Source organism: Pan troglodytes, chromosome 1 (assembly GCF_028858775.2).
Source record: "Pan troglodytes isolate AG18354 chromosome 1, NHGRI_mPanTro3-v2.0_pri, whole genome shotgun sequence".
Taxonomy (NCBI): domain Eukaryota; kingdom Metazoa; phylum Chordata; class Mammalia; order Primates; family Hominidae; genus Pan; species Pan troglodytes.
Genome location: NC_072398.2, coordinates 194,507,605 through 194,529,860, shown reverse-complemented (window position 1 = coordinate 194,529,860; position 22,256 = coordinate 194,507,605). Strand labels below are relative to the sequence as shown.

General features: G+C 51.6%; 1 protein-coding gene across 3 annotated transcripts; it reads right to left on the bottom strand.

Moving 5' to 3' along the window:
• Positions 1-1,483: 1,483 nt before the first annotated feature.
• CSF3R (colony stimulating factor 3 receptor) lies at positions 1,484-18,332 on the bottom strand. Of its 3 annotated transcripts, XM_016959374.3 has the most exons (18): positions 18,230-18,332; positions 16,906-16,965; positions 14,861-14,944; positions 10,833-11,129; positions 9,214-9,337; positions 8,885-9,072; positions 7,967-8,136; positions 7,688-7,841; positions 7,516-7,589; positions 6,884-7,097; positions 5,101-5,289; positions 4,605-4,706; positions 3,516-3,662; positions 3,263-3,403; positions 2,999-3,092; positions 2,671-2,752; positions 2,062-2,268; positions 1,484-1,641 (listed from the first exon to the last, which is right to left on the bottom strand). In XM_016959374.3, the coding sequence occupies exons 3-18, from the start codon at positions 14,922-14,924 to the stop codon at positions 1,537-1,539; spliced, it is 2,352 nt and encodes a 783-aa protein (XP_016814863.1). In that variant the 5' UTR covers positions 14,925-14,944; positions 16,906-16,965; positions 18,230-18,332; the 3' UTR covers positions 1,484-1,536. The 3 variants fall into 3 exon arrangements, with proteins under 3 accessions (XP_016814863.1, XP_016814847.3, XP_054521830.1); XM_016959358.4 differs by lacking the exon at positions 1,484-1,641 and having other exon boundaries at positions 1,692-2,268; positions 18,230-18,319; XM_054665855.2 differs by lacking the exon at positions 1,484-1,641 and having other exon boundaries at positions 1,692-2,268; positions 2,671-2,749; positions 18,230-18,319.
• Between the last annotated feature and the right edge of the window lie 3,924 nt (positions 18,333-22,256).

The window sequence follows — 22,256 nt, the reverse complement described above, 5'->3', positions numbered from 1 at the left end:
AAATTCTAAAATGCCACTTTTTGGAGGGCATGCGTTCCGTCCTTAATCTCATTCCTGGCCCTCGGGCCAGGGTTATTTTGGGAGGTCCATGGCGCCTGCGGTAGCCTTCTACCCCCAACCCAATCCCCTCTCCACCCCACCTCACCCCTCCCTTAGTCAAGGATGGGACCGTGTAAGAACTACTACTGGGTTTCAGCCATGTCTCTGGCAGCCTCGTAGCCCGGAGACTAAAGTCGCTGAGTTTGGAATCGCACAGTCCTGGTCTGGAATCCTAACTCAGCCATTTACTCAACGTGTGATCTTGTGGGCAAGTCACTTAACCTTTGTGGGCCCTGTAGGGATAGTAATAACAATATCTCTCTTTTAGGTTGTTGAGAGGATTAACTGAGGCAGTTGTATGCAGACCACCTGGTATATAGTGAGCATTTAGTAAATCTTTACGGTGATGTTATTTGTGAAATGAGTGGTGTAAGGGTGAATACAAATTAGAAGTAAGAAAAAGAAAATTTAATTTTCCCTGGCGCAAAAAGGGAAAAGACTCCTTCCCCTCACTTTTCTGAGAGCATTTACTTTAGAAAACTTGTAATTGTGAATACTTTCTCTACTGCTTTGCGATGAATGTAAATCTTCTTAAAAGGTAAATAAACCTCTTGCCAGTTTTACAACCCCGGAATGTTTTTCTCAAGGACCTGGGGGCCAACCCTTTGAAATGTAATAATTAAGGAAGATAGTGCTCTCTCTCTCTCAGTTCCTGTGGGAGGGTAGGAGCCTAACTTCAGTTGGTGCCTAGCTCTTAGTTGCAACCTACCCTTTGTTATAAAGATAGGGGAAATCGATTTTTCCTTTGGATAAAGGCAATTAGCAGACAGGTGGCTTCCCACTTACCAGGTAAATTTAGAGTGAGGTGCAGCCAAGTCCTCTTGCTTGAGGACCAGTTATTGTTTATCTTGAGAAAATGGATACAATAAGTTGTATTCACTTGGCTACATAAAAGAGTAAGATTTTTGTCTCTTTGCAGTCTCTTTAGTGGATCACCAGTGTATCACATTCCGGTTTAATGCTTATTCAATAATAACACTGTTTTCTTTCTTTTCTACCCTTGTGAAGAGGTTTTCTGCGTTGGCAGGGGATTTTGTCTTTAATTTTATTTCCCCAACAGGGGTTAGTTTTTCCAAAGTCTCTTCACCGTGTCCCACCGCACTGTCACTCCCCCGATGTAACCCATGCCACTGTGCCCTAAGGATCAGTTTTCAAGTCTCCACCACTAGAATGCAGCTCTCTGAGGGTGAACTGAGCTGAGTCATTTGCATAGGGCCTAGATGCTGAGAGCTAGCAGAAGGAAGCAAGGGAAGGAAGGAGGGCAGGAAGGAAGGGAAAGGAAGGAAGGGAAGGGAGGAAGGAAGGGAGGGAGGAAGAAAGGACCAACTCTGAGAAGTTTCCCCCTGACTGCTGGGCCCTGAAAAATAAATAACAGAGACTCAGGTACACCCAAGAGTGTCTATAAACAACAACAAAAACTGCAAACCAAAAACTAGTTTACAATACTGAAGTTATAGGAAACAAGCACAAAAGCCCGTTGGGTGGGGCTGGATGGAGCATGATCTGGTCCTTGAAGTATGCAGATCGCCTGGGAGGCCCAGCCTATGGAGATTGGGAGGAGAGGGGGATGCTGGTGACTGGAGATGGTGAGAGTCTGGGCTGGGGTAGTTTTTAGTCATGGGCTTATGGACCCTCCCCTCTTCTCCAGTTAGCTCAGGCCTTTAAGAGGCAGGCCCAAGAAGGGAACCTCAGGAAGCCCTAGAAGCTCCCCAGCGCCTCCATCCCATGGACCCGGATCCCCTGCAGGAGGGGGAAGTTGAGCAGTGGCCCAAAGACACAGTCGTCCTCCTGGCTTGGGGCTGGGGTTACCAGGGTCCCCAAGGGGCTGGCCTGGAACCAGAGGTTCTCATAGGACTTGGGGCTGGGGGTGAGGCCCGCCAAGAGAGGCTGAGTGGAGTCACAGCGGAGATAGTGCCCTGGCCCTGGGCTTGTGGGGCTGCCCAGCAGCTGCCCATAAAGGACCTGATCGCTGGTGCCAGACTGGGATTGGGGCTGGGTGGAAGCTGCTCTTGGGTCCCCCTGGAGCACATAGGTCTGGACCAGAGTAGGGAGGCCACAGGTCTCTGAGCTGTTATGGGACTCCCAGGGCACCGGCTTCTTCTCATCCTCCTCCAGCACTGTGAGCTTGGTGATGGGTGGCGTGCCAAGGCCGGGCAGCTGGAAGGCATCCTGCACACAAGGATGTGGGGTGAGAGCACGGCTCATTTCAGATGTCTGCCCCAGCCACCGTCCCTGTCTGGGTCCGGGCAGTTGTGGGGACATTCAACTGTTGTTACTGGTGGAACACAAAGGGTTCCACTTGCAAAGCACTAGTATGTTCATCACACATGCCTGACACATGCCATGCGCCGTTCAGACTCAGCATGGTCAGTTTTTCCATATCACAGGGAGGTGACTGAGGCTTTGAGATGGACAGAGGTGGGATTCAAAGTTGGGTCTGCTTCAGTCCAAAGGGACGAGATGTTGCCGGAAGTGACAGGAAGGCCTGAGTACTTGGCTTCAGAAGGTGTCCCTTCACTGAGCCTGGGCCGACATCCCCATCTCATTTCCCTCTCCCTCCTGGATTCTCACCTCCTCCATGACTGTGGGCACCCAGGAGCCCAGGCTGCTGTGAGCTGGGTCTGGGACACTTGGCCAGAGGGGATTCTTCCTGCTGGAGAAGGGGGCAGGTGGAGGCTGGGTCAGACACACCCTCCGATCTTTCCATTTTTTGTCCCACCCACCCCACCTGAAGAGGTGCAGCTGCCCTTAGTGCAGAGAGAAGAAGCTGAGGGCTGGGACTCTCAGACATGGGCCCCAAAGTTTGGGAAGGCTGGAAGGGACTTAGATGGGCCCACCTGGACCTGAGGTTCCCTGTGGGTGGGGGAAGCAGGATCTCAGGTCTCTCAAAGGGACTCACTTGGGGCTGCAGCAGAGCCAGGCAGTTCCACAGAGGCAGGTGAGCAACAGCAGGAGGCCGAACAGGCCCAGGATGATGTGTAGCTCCGACCCCTCTGCAGTGAGGGCAGGGCCGGAAGAAGTTAGAATGCATGTTGGGAAGGCTGGGTCTCCTCCCTCCGACCAGGGGATTCAAAGTCAGTCCCCAGCTACTCTCAAAATCAGCATCCTTTGGGTGGGGTACCCTCCAAACAGCCATCTCTGCCCAGCCCCCGTCTCCCCTTACCTGGGGTCAAGGTCATCAGGGTGAGGACTGTACTGTTGGTGGCCCCAGCCTGGCTGGCAGCCATGAGGTGGATGTGATACAGACTGGCGGGCTCCAGGCCATGGAGGACAAAGCCACGGGAGGAGGCATTCAGGATGGCGGCTGGGAGGGGTGTACGGTCAGCATAGGCCTGGGTGGTAAAGCTGCCTCCGTGGCAGCTGAGCACCCCCTCCCAGGCCTTCTGGGGCTGTGGGGGAACTGAGGATAGACTCACAGAAGGACTGGTTCTGAGCGTTGGTACAGAAGATGGTGTAGTGGGTAAGGGGGCTCTTCCCCAGCTCAGGGGGCTCAGGCACCCACTCCAGCTGTGCCCAGGTCTTGCCAATGTGCTTTAGATGCAGCTCTGGGGCATGGGAGGGAGCTGTGGGAAGAGAGAGGTGCGGGGGCTGAAGGGAGTGGGGCAGAGCAAGAGCCTGATTGGACTTCTTGTGGCTTCCCAGACACTGTGGGGTGGGTGAGAAAAGAGTCAGTCCAAGGGGACTCATGCCCAAGCCTCATTTTTCCCAGGGATTTAATCCAGATTCCATGTACTGCTAATAAGTGTCTGAGCCAGGATTTGAACCTGGCTCTGCTTGACTCTAAAGCCTCACTTTCTGATTTCTACCAGGCCTGATTTCATCTGATTTACTCTCTGATTTCTGCCACTCACTCTCTGAATTTATGCCAGGTCCTTTGTCCAATTTCTTTTTGTTTTTGAGACAGGGTCTCGCTCTGTCACCCAGGCTGGAGTGCAGTGGCGCCATCTTGGCTCACTACAGCCTCGACCTCCTGGGCTCAAGCCCTCCAATCCTCCCACCTCAGCCTCTCAAGTAGCTGGGGTTACAGGCATGTGTCGCTGCACCCAGCTAATTTTTGGTTTGTTTGTTTGTTTATTTATTTATTTATTTATTTATTTTTCTGTAGAGACAAGGTTGCCTAGGCTGGTCTCAAACTCTTGAACTCAGGGGATCTGCCTGCCCTGGCCTCCCAGAGTGTTAGGATTACAGGTGTGAGCCACTGCACCCGGCCCCTCTGTCCAATTTCTGTTACATATAACACCTTATTTTTGTCTGGGAAATGGTTTGATTTTTGCCAGGTTTGCTCCTTGAATTGTGCCAACTCCCTACTCAATTTCTATCCCAGCACCTGATTTCTGTCCAGCTGTAGGGATCCAGTGTAAGCCAGGGGATTGGGAGAGATCCTCTCCAGGACTGGAAGTATGGTAGGAAGGCAATGTTCCCTATACTTCTGATTGCTCAGGACCAGGCAGAGCCTTGGGAGAGAGAGGAGAGGATTCTGGAAAGGGGCCTGATAGTTGACAAACCCATTTCTTGGGAGTAGGCATAGACATGCTGGGAGGGTCCCATGGTGTCCTGGTACAAGGGAGTCACGGTGATCTCATAGAGCTGAAAGGGCCTGATGTTCTCTGTAGAGAGAAAATGGGGTAGGCACTTCTGTTAGGGCCTAACCTGTGCTAATGATCAGGAGCTAGCCTCAGACCTCTAGTGAGGGCTAACCTGGCCTCATGATTCAGGGTTAACCTCCACAATATCTTCTTTAGATCATTTGATGAGAATTAGGGAAGAAAAGTGGAAGAGAGAGCTAGAAGGGTGGCAGAGTCAGGGCTATAGAAAAAGGATCAGGTTAGACTGTAGGAAGAACTTCCCGATTATGAGGATATGAAATGAGAACAACGAAGGATCAAGAAAGGCTGGAGAATCCATGTCTCTTGGGCAGTTCAGGTTGTCCCATGCCTATTGTCAGATAAGCACTGCCTCCCTTTGTCCCTGGCCCTGCCCAACTTTCCAGGCCAGCCTCACCCTTCAGCAGAAACCCCGTGGCTCTCCCATTCTGTTCCATCCTCCAGGTCTTGTTGCTATTGCTCGCACTGGGGGGGCCCAGGCCCCACTCAATCACATAGCCCTGAGGCCATGGACTGGGGGGCTCCCAGCCTACCCAGAGGCTGTGAGGGTCTCGGGCCATGGCATGGAGTCTTGTCAGGGCTGGGCCTGGAGACAGGGTGGGAAATGGTGGAATGAAGGTGAAAAGAATGCAGGCCCTTGAGCCAGAAGCCTGGGTTCAAATCCTGGCTTTGCTACTTACAGGCTGGGTGACCTTTGGTAGGTCAACATCTTAGCCTCAGTTTCCTCATCTGTAAAGTGGAAATGATGATAAAAGTTCCTACCTCATAGGGTCTTAGTGCAGATTAAATGACTTGATGCACGAAACAAGCCTGGCATAGTGCCTGGCATGGAGTAGTTCTTGTTAGTGATAACAGCTAACACTCTATTGTTCTTGGTATGTGTCAGGCGTAGTCCTTGATTTATTTTATTTTATTTTACTTTACTTTACCTTACTTTATTTTATTTTTTATGCAGAGACTTGCTCTGTCGCCCAAGCTGGAGTGCAGTGGCGCCATCTCGGCTCATTGCAACCTCCACCTCCCAGGCTCAAGTGATTCTCCTGCCGCAGCCTCCCGACTAGCTGGGATTACAGGCAACTACCACCATGCCCGGCTAATTTTTGTATTTGTAGTAGAGATGGGGTTTCACTATGTTGGCCAGGCTGGTCTTGACCTCCTGACCTCAGGTGATCCGCCTGCCTCAGCCTCCCAAAGTGCTGGGATTACAGGTGTGAGCCACCATACTGGACTCCTTGATACATTTTAATTCACTGAGTCCTCTAATAGTCATACCCAGGAAGTACTACTCTTTTCCCCATTTTACTAATGAGAAAACTGAGAGACACAGAGAGGTTAAGAAACTTGTCTAAGATCACACAGCTAGTAAGTGGGAATATTAGCTATGACTATTGTTATTGTGATTATTAGTCCCACCTTGCGAGGACCAATGTTTAGGGAAAGCAATGGGTGGTGGCAGCTGATTTCCTGAGAATGAGCAATTAACTCACAGACCATGTTCCAGGTGGAAAAGCCTGGGGCTTTCTCTCTTGGCTTTCTTGGCAGAATGGGCTGTGAGTGTGTGTGTGTGTGAGAGAGAGAGCTTAACCTGGTTCTGGCTAATGATAATAACAACAGCAGACAGATGTAGAGCAGTTACTTTGTGCCAGGCACTTGTCTTAACTCATGTACACCCCATGGCACCGCTCAGTAGGTGCTGTTATCATCCCCATCTGCTGGATGTGTAAACAGAGGCCGGGGATGGGAGGTAACTTGCTCAGGTCACACTGTTAGCAAGTGATAGGACTTGTTTTTTGTTTTTTTTTGTTTTTTTGAGACGGAGTCTCCCTCTGTTGCCCAGACTAGAGTGCAATGGCGTGATCTCAGCTTGCTGCAACCTCTGCCTCCCAGGTTCAAGCAATTCTCCTGCCTCAGCCTCCTGAGTAGCTGGGATTACGGGTGCCCGCCACTATGCCCGGCTAATTTTTGTATTTTTAGTAGAGACAGGGGTTTCACCATGTAGGCCAGGCTGGTCTTGAACTTCTGACCTCAGATGATCTGCCCACCTCAGCCTCCCAAAGTGCTGGGATTACAGGCGTGAGCCACCGCGCCCAGCCAATAGGACTAGATTTGAACCCAGGCAGTCTAGCCTTTGAATTGATGCGCTTGACCTCTGTGCTCTTCTGGCTGCCAGCCCCCTTTACCTCTGCTTTCTGAGAAGACCACCGGGGTGGGACGAGAGGTCCCGGCTGAGTTATAGGCCACAAGGGCCACCTCCTGGGCTTCTGAAGGCAGGTGGAAGGTGCAGCTGAGCTCTGTGGTGTTGCAGAGGGGCAGGATGGCCCCAGCCTGGCCTGAGGGTCTCCAAGAAACCACATAACCTTGGATCCGTCCGCTGTCTTCCTCCAGGGGCACTGGCTGTGGGGCACAGGAGGAAAAAGAGAAGGGGATGTGCAGCTCATCTTGAGTTGAGGGAGCCTCTAGGTGGGGTGGATGGATCATACAAACGGAGCCTCCCCAGGCTGGGGTCCAGGCTTCTCACCCCCGTCCCCTTTTCCCTCCGTTCCCTTGTGCTAGGTTCTAGGAAGGAGGGCAGGAAGAAACAAGTCGGTGGACACAGCAGGCTCTTAACTATTCACTGAACCGCACTGTGACCTGCGTTATAGTCTGTCTAAAAGCTAACTCAGCTCCCTAGGCACATGCAAAGTGCATGCAAATCACATATAAATGCATCCATGCCTCCCGGACCTGTTGGAGTCCTAAGCCCCGGTTTGTAGGGATCTGTTTGGATTGGAGGAGGTGTCGAGGTGGAGGGATGGCCTTCAGAGGGAGTCACCTTCCAGAACAGCTGCACTGTCCTGGGGTCCAGCTGCCTCTGCCGCCACCATGTGTCCAGTCTGACAGTGGGGGCTGTGGATGGAACAAGAAGAGGGGGTGCCAGCTGGGGAGGGGCCTGGGGCCTGGACTGGATACTGTTGGCTGCTCCCAGCCTCTCATCACCTCCTTACCCCATTCGGTAGTTCTCAGCTCCAGGCTGGGGCTCCAGTCGCTCCAGTGGCCAGGCAGGGGCCAGCGGATGCAGCGTATCTGCAGGGTGTAGGCCGTGGCTGGGAGGAGCCCGCAGAGCTCATATTGAAGGGCCTCCAAGGGGAGGGGGCCCACCTGGTGAGGGGCGGACATGACTTTGAGCCTTGGATCGCTGGGCCATTCTAGGGCCAGCTCGAGCCCGACTTACCCTGCCCCCTGCCCCCACCACCTCAGGCTCTCCAGGTTGCCCTCTGCCTCACCAGTGCCCAGTTGGCTTCTGCACGCTGCGGCTTGTGGCGCAGCTCACACTTCTGATTTATGTGCAGGCCTGGCTGCCATGGCTCCCAGCACAGCTGTAGGCAGCCTGCCTGGGGAGGGGCTGCTTCAGGGCTGGGGTCCATGGTCCGCAGCATGGGGGGCTCCAGTTTCACTGCAAGGAGTGGGGCTGTCAGAAGGTCTCCCTATCCCACCCTAGAGGGCTCTGCCTTAGCTCCCTCTTGTCTCCCTTTCTGTGGTTCACCATCTGTCCACGTTGCCAATGGCACGTTTCTGTGGTTCGGTCTCTATGTGTCTTTGTTTCTCTCTAGGTCTCTGTTTCCGCTGTTGCCCCAGGGCCTTTGCACTGGTTGTTACTTCTGCTTGAAATGTCTTCCCTCCAGATATCCAGCGGCTTGCTCCCTCATTTCCTTCAAGGATCTGCTCAATTGTCACCCTCTTAGTGAGGCCTTTCTTGACCAACATATTGAAATAGCCAGTGCTCTCCTTCTCCTCTCTCTCTCTATGCCCTTCTCCTCCTTGAATTTCTCCTTTCTGCTTATTGCTATCTGAAATTCTATCTTATTTTTCCCCCCACTGGAATCTAACATTCTGAGGGCATTTTTGATGCTTTGTATCCCCAGTACTTAGAGCAGTGCCTAACATGTAGTGGGTGCTTCAGGAAACGCGCTGAAAGCATGACTGAATGTGTCTCTTTGCCTCTGTGTCTCTTCCTGTCTCTGGGTCTGTGTCCCCATTTCTCTGTCTCCAGCTGCACCTTTCTTTGTCTCTGTCCCTCTTCTGTGCCTCTGTCTCTAGGTCTTCCAGTGTCTTCTTGTCTGTCGCTAGTTCTGTGTTTCCCTCTCCATTCCTCTCAGTGTCTGCCCATTTTGGGGATCCCCTCCCTCCCCTGCATCACCCACCAACGTCCATGGGATCAAGGCACAGTTGTGGGGACATGCTGGTCCCCAGCGCGTTCTCCGCCTGCACCCAGATGCCCATATTCTGGTACAACAGCAGGTGTCTGCGTGGGATGGAGCAGTGGCTCTGCCCGTCCTTGGGCACGCAGTCCAGGATGGAGTCCCCTTGGGTCTGACAGTTGCCCCGGCTCCTGCCAATAGTCCAGGCTTGGGTGCCAAGCAGAGGAAGAAAGCGAGGCTCCCTTCTCCCTCCCAGAGGCATGCCCAGCATCCTACCCATGCCCTACCCCAGAATCCAAAGGGAGGGGACCAAGGTGGGGGCCCCTCCTCACTTGAAGCTCTTCAGAGTGAAGCTGGTGGGTAGGTGGGTCTCAGGTCCTGGCTCCCACTGGCAGATGAGGCTGCTGGTTGTGAGGTTCATGAGGCAGGAGAGGTTGTGGGGTATGGCTGGAGGGTCTGCATGTGGGTGGGAAGAGTGTGAGGGCTTTGGGTGGGACCACTCAAAAAGCTTCCTCTGGGACCAGCTGGCCCTGTCGCCTTGCCCTGGCTTGGTTGCTCTGTTGTCACCTTGTCTGTCCCCCTGTCTCCAGGCAGAGTGGCTCTGGAAGGGCAGCCCTGGGGGAAGCTAAGTTGCAGGCACGCACAGGGGCAAGCATCACAGACTCCCAGCAGCCCAGTGGTGGCCCACTTCCAAGCCCCCCAACTCCAGACCCTTTGTCAGTGACAGTGTAGTGTTTGAGTTTTCATCCTGGTCCTGCCATTCATTAGCCCTGTGATCTTGAAGTTATTTCACTGCTCCGTGCCTCAGCATCCTCATCAGTAAAATGGGGATAATGGTAAAATCCCGCCCCCTAGCGTTATCACAAGGGCTAAATGACTCACTCTACATGAAGTGCTCAGAACAGTGCCTAACTTACAGGAAATGCTATGTAAGTGTTAGCAGTGGCCATTACTGATGCTTTTTTTTTTTTTTTTTTGAGACGGAGTCTCACTCTGTGGCCCAGGCTGGAGTGCAGTGGCGTGATCTCGGCTCACTCGGCTAATTTTTGTATTTTTAGTAGAGACGGGGTTTCCCCATGTTGGCCAGGCTGGTCTCAAACTCCTGACCTCAAATGATCCACCTACCTCAGGCTCCCAAAGTTCTGGGATTACAGGTGTGAGCCACTGCGCCTGGCCCATTACTGATTCTTAAACAAGAACCTCGGTCTTTGTTTTTTCCTTATGCCTCAGCTTGGCACAAACTCCATCCTGCTCAGTTTGAAAGGAAGTTTTTGAAACTGGGGTGGGGGACAAGCTGGGGACAAGCCCAGCTGGTAGAGGATGTTCTCCCTGGAGACACCCTCTGATGGCTGAGGACTTGGGCTATGTAGAGTAGTGGTCACAACACTGGCTTTAGAGCCACACTGCCTCCATCCTTATTAATGTGTGATAAGGGCAAGTCACTTACCCTCCCTGAACCTCAGTTTCATCATCTGCAAAGTGAGGCTACATAGTAGTACCAACTGGTACTACTGTTACCTGATATCATGCCCATAAAGTGCTTATTAGATAAGAGCTCAATAGGTAGTACTCTTTTTTTTTTTTCTTCTTTTTTTTGAGACCAAGTTTCGCTTTTGTTGCCCAGGCTGGAGTGCAGTGGCGTGATCTCAGCTCATTGCAACCTCCGCTTCCTGGGTTCGAGCAGTTCTCCTGCCTCAGCCCCCCGAGTAGCTGGGATTACAGGCACCCGCCACTATGCCTGGCTAATTTTTTTGTATTTTTAGTAGAGGCGGGGTTTCGCCTTGTTGGCCAGGCTGATCATGAACTCCTGACCTCAGGTGATCCGCCTGCCTCGGCCTCCCAAAGTGCTGGGAATACAGGCGTGAGCCAACGTGCCCGGCTGGTAATATTCTTATTAGTATCGGCAGGAGGGTGTTGGAGGCAGAGTAGTTGGATGGCTGGAAGGACTTACAGCCTGCGCGCAGCTCAACCTGGTCCAGGATCTGCAGGCTGTTGCCCCAGTTCAGGCAGCAGGAGAGAAAGGCCTGAGTGTGGTTGAGGTGGGGCAGGGTGATGATAGATTCCTGGGTCCCATCAGACAGACGCTGCTGCCTGCCCCCGGGCTGAAGCTCTGCTCCCAGTCTCCACAGAATCTGTGGCTCCGGGTCCAGATGGCTGCAGTTCTGCTTGATGATGCAGGAGGCTGTGATGGGATCCCCCAGGTGGACGATGGGGGCTGAGACACTGATGTGCCCGCACTCCTCCAGACCTGGGGTGGAAGAGAATGGGCCAGGAACAATGCCTCTGCCTAGCAGAGCTGGGCTATAATCTAGGCCTTTGTACTCCTAGACTCAAGAGGCCTCACCTTCCTGTCTCACCCTTCAAGATATGGGGGCTGGAAATGGAAGGATGGGGATGGAGACTTCGAGAGGCTACGGGGGTGAGACAGAGATAGTGATGTGCTGGTAACTGTTTATCAGCCAGCTTGGCAGAGAAAAGCAGACCCTGGTTTGTAGTGTGTGCCTTTCCGCGGTGTAAGTGCTCTCACCGTAGCTGATTTCAGCCTATTGATGTGACATTGATCGGGGAGTTGGGAAGAGAGGTGCACAATTAGTTTTTGCAAGCCAGCACCAGCACACCACCAGATGGAGACTGTTAACTCCCCAGTGCCCTCCCCAAGGATGGTGCAAGCAGTGATTAGAGTGATAAGAACCCATAGCCACAGCAATCTTTTCACAATTCAAATCTGATTCTGCTACCCCATCTCCATCGCAGCACTTCAATGGCACATTATTGCTCTGAAAGGCAGTATGGTGTGATGGATGAGTGTGGATGTTGGAACTAGACTGCCTAGGTTTAAATTCTGGTTCTATTGCTTATTAATTACATGATCCTGGTATATTTCTGAGACTTCCTGTGCCTCAGTTTTCTCATCTGTAAAATGGGGATAAAAATCGTCCCTACCTTAGTGTTGCTGGAAGGATTACATGCGATAACATATGGAAGGCATTTAGAGCAGTGTCTGGCATGTGAGTATTTGCTGCCATCATTAGGATAAACACTCAAATCCTTCAATAGCTCCTGTGGCCTGGCCCCTGCCTGACCCTCTCAGTTCTAGCTTTTACCGTTCTCTCAGCTCCAGCTATTCTGGCTCATTCTTGCTATTCTTTGAAAACTCTAAAATCTTTCTAATCTCTGGATCTTTGTACCTGCTGTTTTTTTTTGTTGTTGTTGTTGTTTTGTTTTGGTTTCCTTTTTCTTTTCTTTTTTTTCTTCAAGTTCTTGCTCTGTCACTCAGGCTGGAGTGCAGTGGCACGATCACGGCTCAGTGCACCCTTGACCTCCTAGGCTCAAGTGATCTTTCCACCTCAGCCTCCTGAGTAGCTGGGACTACAGGTTCATGCCAGCAAACCTTGCTAATTTTTTGATTTTTTTTTTTTGGTAGAGATGGGGTTTCACTATGTTGCCCAGGCTAATCTTGAGCTCCTGGGCTCAAGCAATCCTCCTGCCTCAGCCTCCCAAAATGCTGGGACTACAGATATGAGCCACTGTGCCTGGCGTGCTGTTCTTTTTGGAGGGACTCTTCTTTCTCTTTCCCACCCCTGTTTCACCTGGTTAACGCTTAGGCATCTTGAAGAAACCAGACCAGGCACTAACGAACTGGAGGAGGCCAAGGTCCCTGTACTTCCTCAAAGCTCTTATTATCCTTCATAATTATAGAGTCTTATGATTATTTACTTATCTATCACTCCAGCTAGACTATAAATTCTGTGAGGCCAGCAGACCTTGGCTGTTTGCTTATTACTGTATTCCCAGTGCCTAGTACAGAGTAGGACCTTGGTGAATATTTATTATTATTATTATTTTGTGAAGGAGTTTCGCTCTGTCACCCAGGCTGGAGTGCTGTGGCACAATCTCGGCTCACTGCAACCTCCGCCTCCCAGGTTCAAGCGATTCTCCTGCCTCAGCCTCCTGAGTAGCTGGGGCTACAGGCACGCACCACCATGCCTGGCTAATTTTTTTTTGTATTTTTAGTAGAGATGGGTTTTCACCATGCTGGCAGGCTGGTCTCGATCTCCTGACCTCGTGATCCACCCGCCTCAGCCTCCCAAAGTGCTAGGATGACAGGCATGAGCCACCGTGCCCGGCCGATGAATTTTTTTTGATAAATAAATAAACAAACAAATCAACATACACTTTGCCCGCAATGCTTTCTGTCCTCTCTCAGGTGTTCTTAGGCCCGTTTTACTGATGGGGATGCGAAGGCCCTAAGAGGAGAGGCAGTTTGCCCAGGGTCACAGAGCAAGTTCATGATTCTCAACAAAGGGCTTCTACTGCTTCACAGGCTCAGGATTTCTTTTTTTTTTTTTTTGAGACGGAGTCACTCTGCCGCCCAGGCTGGAGTGCAGTGGCGTGATCTCGGCTTACTGCAAGCTCCGCCTGCTGGGCTCACGCCATTCTCCTGCCTCAGCCTCCCGAGTAGCTGGGACTACAGGCACCCGGCACCATGCCCGGCTAATTTTTTGTATTTTTAGTAGAGACAGGGTTTCACTGTGTTCGCCAGGATGGTCTCGATCTCCTGACCTTGTGATCCACCCGCCTAGGCCTCCCAAAGTGCTGGGATTACAGGCGTGAGCCACCGCGCCCGGCCCAGACTCAGGATTTCAGGCTGGAAGAAACTTTACAAGGTTGTTTGCTTCAAAACTCTACCTGATGGTCTGCCCTCTACAGCAGGGCTTGAGTGGCTTATTTTCGTATGGCCTAACAACTAAGAATGTTCCTTACATTTTTAAAGAGTTAAAAACAAGCAAAGCAAAAACCAAATAAAAACATGCCACAGGGCTGGGCGTGGTGGTTCATGCCTGTAATCCCAGCACTTTGGGAGGCCGAGGTGGGTGGATCACCTGAGGTCAGGAGTTTGAGACCAGCCTGGCCAACATGGTGAAACCCCATCTCTAGTAAAAATACAAAAATTTGCGGGGCCTGGTGGCAGGTGCCTGTAATCCCAGCTATTCGGGAGGCTGAGGCAGGAGAATCGCTTGAACCCGGCAGGCGGAGGTTGCGGTGAGCTGAGATCCCGCTACTGTACTTCAGCCTGGGCAAGAGAGTGAGACTCCATCTCAAAAAACAAAAAAACAAAAACCAAAAAACATGCAATAGGCAGGGCATGGCGGGTCATGCTTGTAATCCCCATACTTTGGGAGGTCAGGGCAGGTGGATTGCTGGAACCCAGGAGTTTGAGACCAGCCTGGGCAACATGGCAAAACTACATCTCTACAAAAAAAAAAAAAAAAAAAAAAATTAGCTGGGTGTGGTGGCATGCCCTGCACTACCTTGGAGGCTGAGGCAGGAGGATCACCTGAGCCCAGGAGGTTGAGGCTGCAGTGAGCTGCGATTGTGTCACTGCACTCCAGCCTGGGCAACAGAGGGAGACCCTGTCTCACAAACAAACAAGGAACAGAGACAGCATGTGGCCTGCAAAGCCCAAACATTACTGTCAGACAAAGTTTGCCAACCCCTGCTGCACAGCATCTTTGTCAATCCTGGCTTCAGCTTGCATACCCCTGGGGATGGGAAGTTCTGTACCTCTCAAGACAGAGTTTCCATGGTTGGAAATCAAGCTCTGCCTGGGCTTCTTTGTTTCAGGATGAAACCTGTCCCCTTGTAGCTTCCATCCTGATCCCTTTGCTGCCCACCAAGGCTGCATAGGACCCATGGGTTGCTTCTGACAGCTTGGTAGAGATTTGCGGACAAGATCTGCGCCTCACTGGCCTTTTCCAGGATGACCAGCCCGGGTCGTCTCACCATTCCTCTTGGGTGGTGGTTTGCCTGTGGAAGTCTGTGGGTGGGAGACCAGCTACCCCACATCTGTGGCTCAGTCTTGAGTCTCTTGGGATTCTCTGGGAATCCCAGGAGCCATGTGGCAGTGCAAGGAAATTCCCAATATCTCTCCTTGTAGCTTCCCCTCCCCACTGCACCCTCATCCTTGGCCATACTCACTTCCGGGGAGCAGCAGGATGATCAGGGCAGCCCAAGTCAGGCTGCAGGTTCCCAGCCTTGCCATAGCACCAACTTGATGTTCACCTGGAGGCAGAAGGGTTGTTTAAGACCATGGGCTTTGGAGTCAGAGCTGATCTTAATCCTTGTCTGTCACTGTGCAGCTTTGACTAGGTTGCTTCACTTCTCTGAGCCTTAGTTTCTTTGCAAAATGGAAGTAACAGCAGCCTATACTGCATGAGACTTTGAGAGGAAGACACAAAATGATGCAAGTCAAGGGCTTTTCACAGTGCCTGGAACATAGGAAATGACAGTGACAGCCACTGTTATTATACTTGCCTTCCAGGAAAGAGCAGGGAAAGGAGCAGTGAGGAAGAGCATTCTTCTGCCTTCCCAGCTATCTAAGCTAGGCTACCCCTAGAGAGCAGAACCTGAGATGAGGAATTGCATGCTGGTAGTTTATTTTGAGAAGATCCTAGCAGCAGATAAGGGACTGGGGAGAATGAAACAGGGAAGGAGAGAAAGCCAACACAAAGTTACATCATCATGTTGGTCACCTCTATGGACAACTGGGGCTCTATCCTGCTGGAACCTTCCAAAGAGCCATGTAGAACACTTCTCAGAGCTGTCCACTGGAGGGTCAATTTATCCCTTGGATGGGAGGGAAGATGGGAAGATTTACCCACTGACTCCTGCCCCCCATTGGTCAAGGGATGTCTCTTGGGGTGTTCATTCCCTGGCACATCCAGGTTGGGCATGCATGAGTACTAGGCAGGTTCTCCTGGGGAAGCCATGCCAGTGTTGTCAGGGACGCTCCCTGGAAGAAAGGGAGAACTCTATGGAGCAACTGAGGCAAGGGGCTGTCAGGTTATGCCTGCAGGAAGCTGGCTGCCTCAGCCATGTGGGCTGAGAGAATATCAAGTGGGGCACCCGAAGGGTCCAGTATGCCCCCAATTTTGGGCACAGACCTCTGGTGGCCTTCTGGGGTCAGGCATCATGAGGTCACGGCCATAGCACCTGGATGGAGGGTGCCTTGGCTCCAGTCTTAGGAAGTATGCAGAGGTTTCTACCACTTGGGTGGGTGTCCAGCCTCATCTTCACCCTGCTCCCACTGGGGTCTTGGAGCCAACACCTGATCCTCCAGCACGAGTTGGTGCTCTTGGTGGCAGATCAGTGGGAATCACTGGTCAGCTTGCATGTACATATCTGGACACATACACGCAGGTGGTGTCCCAGCAGATCCCTTGTGCTCAGCAGGGAGAAGGGTAGGAGAATCCTTTTCTCTTCCTCCCAGACAGAGGTGTGGATAAGAACTGCCCAGATACCCAAGGTTGTTACTGCTCACAGGGGCCTTACCCAAACCCCCAGTCTATCCATGTATATATTGCAGTATCGGAATACCCAGTGACTGCTAGCCCGTAAGTCTCCTTTGTGCAAATCAGAAAGAAAGCACCCCTTCCTCTGGATGGATGCAGCACCACACTAGGACCTGGCAACTAGGGAACAGCCTGGATTTCGGCTCCAGTTACTCCTCAGTTTTGTGCAGTGAGAAACCTGTACAACTATCCCGAGCATCTGTCTACCCATCGGTGGTTGGTAACCTTCTTACTATAGCATACCAGTTTGATTATCCCCCCACAACACTGGTTGGGGAAGATTTAGCCTCCAAGGCCCAGATTTTGGGACACTGGTTTTCATCTCCATGTGCTTTTGATCCTATCCCAGCCCTGTTGCCCTAGCCAGGGTCAGCTTCAGGCCCAGCCTATGCCCCGTGCAGTACCACCCTATCTGCCTCCACTGGCTCCTGTCCAGAGTAGACAACCTAACCCCAAGAGGCCCCGGCATCCTTCCCCTGGGTGCTGGGTGTTGGCCTGCTTGGCCTCAGTCTGTGGTCCTCCACTGCAGCCCTGGACATCCCCCAGCCTGGTTAAGTGGGCCTAGGACCTGTTGGAGCATGGTCTCACTCTCTGGGGGGCCGATATGCAGAGAGGTTTGGAGCCCAGCTAAGATTCAGGTCACCTGACTTGATCTCCAGCTCCGCCACTTACCAGCTTTGTGATCTTGGACAAGTTACTTCACCTTTCCGAGCCGAGCCTCAGTTTCCCCATCTGTGGAAAAGAAATAACATTAGCACTCACTCCTCAGGGTTGTTGTGAGGATGAAATGAGATTATTTTGGTAAAGGCAGTTAGCCCTGTGCCTTGCATGGAGTTGGCACTCAGCAACCATAGGTTATTTTCACGAGCCATAAAGCAGGTCAGCAGCTCACGGAATCCAGCACAGTTCAGTTTTCCCCTCACCCCTGCCTCCCTCACAGCCTGTGTGGTCACACCTCCCAGGACTGCCACCTTGCTTTTGTCTGTGCCACACTGCGCAGTTCCAAAGCCCCCTTTCTGGATCCTCTCCTCCTAACTCCTGGGCCCCCTGGCCCTCCTGTCACTGCGGCCATCTCTGCTGGGCTCTGCAGGTGCTCACTCCTGTGGCCCAGCACAGCTCGATGCCTCCTGGGCTGGCTTCACATTCCCTCTTTCTGTTTCTCCCTCATCACACTCAACCCTCTCCCCTCACACTCTCTTCCCCAGTTCACACCCCTCGCTCCCTTGCTGTTTCTACTCTCACCTCGAGATTCTTTCTGTGGGAAGGGTGGGGAGGGAGGAGGGGGCTGGGAATAAACAGAGGGGAGAGGCATTTCCAGATATGCTGCAGATAAAGAAAAAGAGAGAGCAACAGGAAGAGTGACAGAGTGAGGCGGTGACTGAAATCCACACAGACTGAAACGACAGAGAGACTCGCCAAGAGGACGATTGAGGCCAGAGAGATGTCGAGAGACAGAGAAAAAGGGCCCAATGTACGCCAACCCAGAGAGCGGGGAGGGGGGCACTCGGAGGCCTGGAGCCCGGGAAGCGTCTGTTACCGAGAGTTTAAGATTCAAGAGATAGCAGGAAATATGCGAGACAGAGAAACTCAGAGAGATAGCAAGCCAGAGAGAAGCTGAGGAGGAAAGATGGAAACAGAGAGTGAAATAGAGACCCAGACGGGGAGGGGTTGCGCGGCTGGAACTCACAGACACACACGTCCTGAGAGACAGAGGCATGGGGAGGGGAGAATGATTATGCCTGTCCCCAGCCCAGCTCAGTGTCCCCAAGGAGATACTTGGCTGTGAGTGACTTCCCTGGTGCAATACCCCCAAAAGTAGGGGCATCCTGTGAAAAGAGACTCAGTGTCCAGGGCTGGGGTTCCAAAGGACGAATCCCTGGCCCCAGGCCTAGGACCCCGGACATGAACACTTGGCAGAGCTGTGGGGAGTGGCCCCAGGATTCCAGCTCTCCATCAAGCCCAAGGCTCAGCCCCTCTCTAGGGATCCCCTACTCACGTTGGCACCTCTGGCCCAGCCCCTGCTTGGCCTCCTTGGTCTCTCTTCTCGTCAAGAGAAGTTCCTGAAACCAGCTGCAGTCCAGCTTCTCTCCCCGAGCTCTGTCGTTAATGGCTCAGCCTCTGACAGGCCCGGGGGCTGGGGATTGCAACACCTTCCGAGCCTCCCTCCTGCCCTCCCTTGCGCCTTCGAGGGCACAGGCAGCCCCTTCCTCCCAGGAAGGAGCCTGTGAGGGAAGCTGGTGAGGCCCGGGCAGCCTTCCTGCCTTGGGGGTCTTAAAGGGCTGGGGAATGTGGCAATGATGTCCCCCTCCCCTGCCTCCGGATTTCCTGAGCTCAAAGCTTTGAGGCTGGGCAGGGCCCAGGCTCCCACCTGGCTGGGTGCCATCCTTATGCCCCCCGCCCTGGGGGAGCATCACTTGGAGGCAGACCCTGGCTGGAAGGCTCACCCAGCCCTAAGCCTCTTTTCAGCTCTAGCCTTGGGGACCACATCTTCACAGTACTCAGAAGGGTGTGTTCCAGGTTCCAGGGAATTGTGTAACCCAATACTCACTGCTCCCCTCTTCATTACGTATTCTGTGCATTGCCCATAGACCAGGCAGATGGAGAAACAGGAATTCTGGGGGCAAGACAGGAGGATGTCTTGGTGAGGCACGGGGTCTTTATATGTTCACTAAAAATTAGGAATGTTTACCCACAATGGTTCTGCAACACTGAATATTTTGTAATTGAGTGAAATAGACTATATTTTATGTCTTTTATTGTCTGTATTCATGATTCTTCTAAAACTACAAATAATTTTCTTTGCATTTTCTGAGAAAGGTTCAAACTGCTCATAGTTTATTGGATTCACAACCCAAAAAAGGTTAGGTACCAACAGACCAGCAGACTGTCCTTAACATATAATCCTTTTGAGGTGTCTGGGTCTGGTGTGATGCTGCAGACCAGGGCTGCAGTTCTAGTTCCAAGTCAAATGACCTGACTGCCTGCTGCAACCCTCCCAAGATATCCCACAGGCTCTGCTCGCTCAGTGAGTCCCATGGACTCTCTTCTTTCCAAATATAACCAGAATCCTGGGTATTTACTGTAAAGTTCAACTTGGCTCTACATTTGAATATTTTTATGATAATATATTGGAAAATATAAATATAACTGAAACCAATACTAGCCAGCTCCAAGCTACCCTCATCTCTTGCCTAGATAATCGCAATAGCCCCCTGCCTGCTCTCCTGCTTCTATTTCATCCTTGTTCCCTCACCTGTCTGTAATTCCTTCAGCAGCCAGTGTGATATCAATCAAACAGAAGTCTGATCAGGCCATCCTCGTCCCAACCTTTCCAATGGCTCCTGTCTCATTCGGAGTCAAAGTCAAAGCCCTTTGGATGGTCTACAAGGCCCTACAAAACCTGGTATCCCTGTTACCTCCTGGATCCCTCTCCTGTTATTCTCCCCCTTGCTGCCTTGCTCCAGCTACTCTGTATTCTTTGCTTCTTGAACTTGTTATGCTGTCTCTTGCCTCAGGGCCTTTGCACTTGCTGTTTCATTTGCCTGGACTCTTTCCCCCGCAAATAGCTACATGGGCTGGTCCCTCCCCTTCTTCAGGTCTTTGCTCAAATGTCACTTTCTCATTGAGGCCTTCTCTGAGCACCCTTTTCAAAATTTGCAAGCCCCTTCCCTCCCACTCCCTATCTCTCTCTCCCCCAAATCCCTTTTCACCATCTGATATTGGCTGTCTCAATCCCCACTAGACTGAAAGTTCCATAAGAGCAACAGTTTTTATCTGTTTTGTTCAAAACTTTATCTCCAGTGTCTATAACACTGCTTGCCACAGAGTAAGGCCTCCATGCGTGTTTGTTGAATGAATGATCAACTGGATGAATCTTCCCCCACTTCACCAAATCTGTCTCTAATCCCCACGTACCTTGTCATGGTGAATTAACCACCATCCCCTCCTCTCCCTAGTCATGCAGCTCAGGGACTCAGGAGTCATTCCTTACAACCCTTTCTCCACATTCCCATGTCCAGTCAGTTCTTTTAGTTCTTTTTTTTCTTTCTTTCTTTTTTTTTTTGAGACAGAGTCTCACTTTGTCACCCAGGCTGGAATGCAGTGGCGCGATTTTGGATCACTGCAACCTCTGACTCCCAGGTTCAAGTGATTCTCCTGCCTCAGCCTCCCAAGTAGCTGGAATTACAAATGCCTGCCATCATGCCTGGCTAATTTTTGTATTTTCAGTAGAGATGGGGTTTCACCATGTTGGCCAGGCTGGTCTTGAACTGCTGACCTCAAGTGATCCGCCCACCTCAGCCTCCCAAAGTGCTGGTTTTATAGGCATGAACCACCACACCTGGCCTTCTGGTCATTATTTATTTATTTTTTATTTTTATTTTCATTCTTTTTTTTTGAGATGGAGTCACGCTCTGCCACCCAGGCTAGAGTGCAGTGGCGCGATCTCGGCTCACTGCAACCTCTGCCTCCCAGGTTCAAGTGATTCTCCTGCCTCAGCCTTCTGAGTAGCTGGGACTATAGGCATGCACCACCACGCCCGACTAATTTTTTTGTATTTTTAGTAGAGACGGGGTTTTGCCATGTTGGCCAGGCTGGTCTCGAACTCCTAGCCTCAAATGATCTGCCTGCCTCGGCTTCCCGAAGTGTTGGGATTACAGGCATGAGTCACCGCGCCTGGCCCCAGTCAGTTCTTAATGAAGGAGAATGGGCCTTTTGTTCATCATTCAGAGAACTTGCTCCTGGAGCAGGTGCAGGGACACAATGGTGAGACACAGTTTTAGTTCCTGCATTTATGGAGCTCCCGTCTCAGCCTTGCCAATGGCCCTGCGATCCTTCTCCTCTCCCTGTCTTTCTTCAGAGGCCCGTCGTCACATCCTAACTCCTGAACCGGACATGCAAGTTACCCTCGCCTCCCTCTCCTGCCTCACCAGCCCCTGCTTCCTCAGATCCAGCCCGTCATGCTCCGGTCATGCCAAATTCACTAGTATTTCCCTGCCGGCCCCAGGCTCTGGAACAACCCTGTGCCTTTCTTCTGCGGAGTGCCTGTCACCTCCTGCTGGCTGAGTCCTGTTCCTGACCCAGTTCAAGCATCCAGCCTGAGCTCAGCATCTCTCTGGGCTTCCACACCTTAGTCAAGCTGAATTAGGGGCCCTTCTCCCCATTCATCCTGTAATACTGTAGTAGGCTGCTGGCCACCTGCCTCCTCCATTATACTGTGAACTCTTTGAGGGCAGAAACTGTATTCTCACCTCTGCCTCTCTAGCCTCAGTACAGTGCCGGACACACAGAGGATACTCAATGCATATCTGTTGGGCTGCAGAACCTTGGAGATGGTGTTTACCTTTTCCAAGCCTCTGTTTCCTAATCTGTCACAGTGATAATAACTCCTCCCAGGGATTTTGTGATAATTAAATTAGCTATCAGAAATACAATGCCTAGTATGGTAACCAGCGTATAGTAGGTGTTCAATAAAGTTGCTTTCCTTTGTTCCCTTCTGCATAATTCAATATTTAGGAGGGAGATTCTACTATTCTCCTTTGTGCTCCATTCTCTGTTGAGGACCTGCACCAGGAAATGGAGCTGCAGCAGCCAGAATAAAAGTTAGATTTAAGGAAATGAAAGTTAGATTTAAGGAAGAGCTTTCTTTAGAGTGTACTGAGGTTAAGATGATGAGCTGAGGAGTCAGGCTGCTTCAATTTGCCACTTGCTGCCTGTGTGACTCCAAACAAGTGTTTAATCTCTTTAAGCCTCGGTTTTGTCATCTGTAAAATGGGGCTAACAGTATTGGCTTCATAGGATTCTTGAGAGAAATCAGTGATCGTAAGGCTTGTGGAACACAGCCAGGAACACAGTAAATGCTTAATAAGTGTTTACTATGGTGCATTGAAGAGCACAAGACAGACGAGGAGTCATCCCCTCTACCCGCACCCAGTGTCGGCTTTGTGGATACTTCCTCTTCCAGCTGTCCTGCCTCCCGCCCCTCCCCCATCAGACAAGGCCTCTGTGTGTTGGAAACCCTGGGT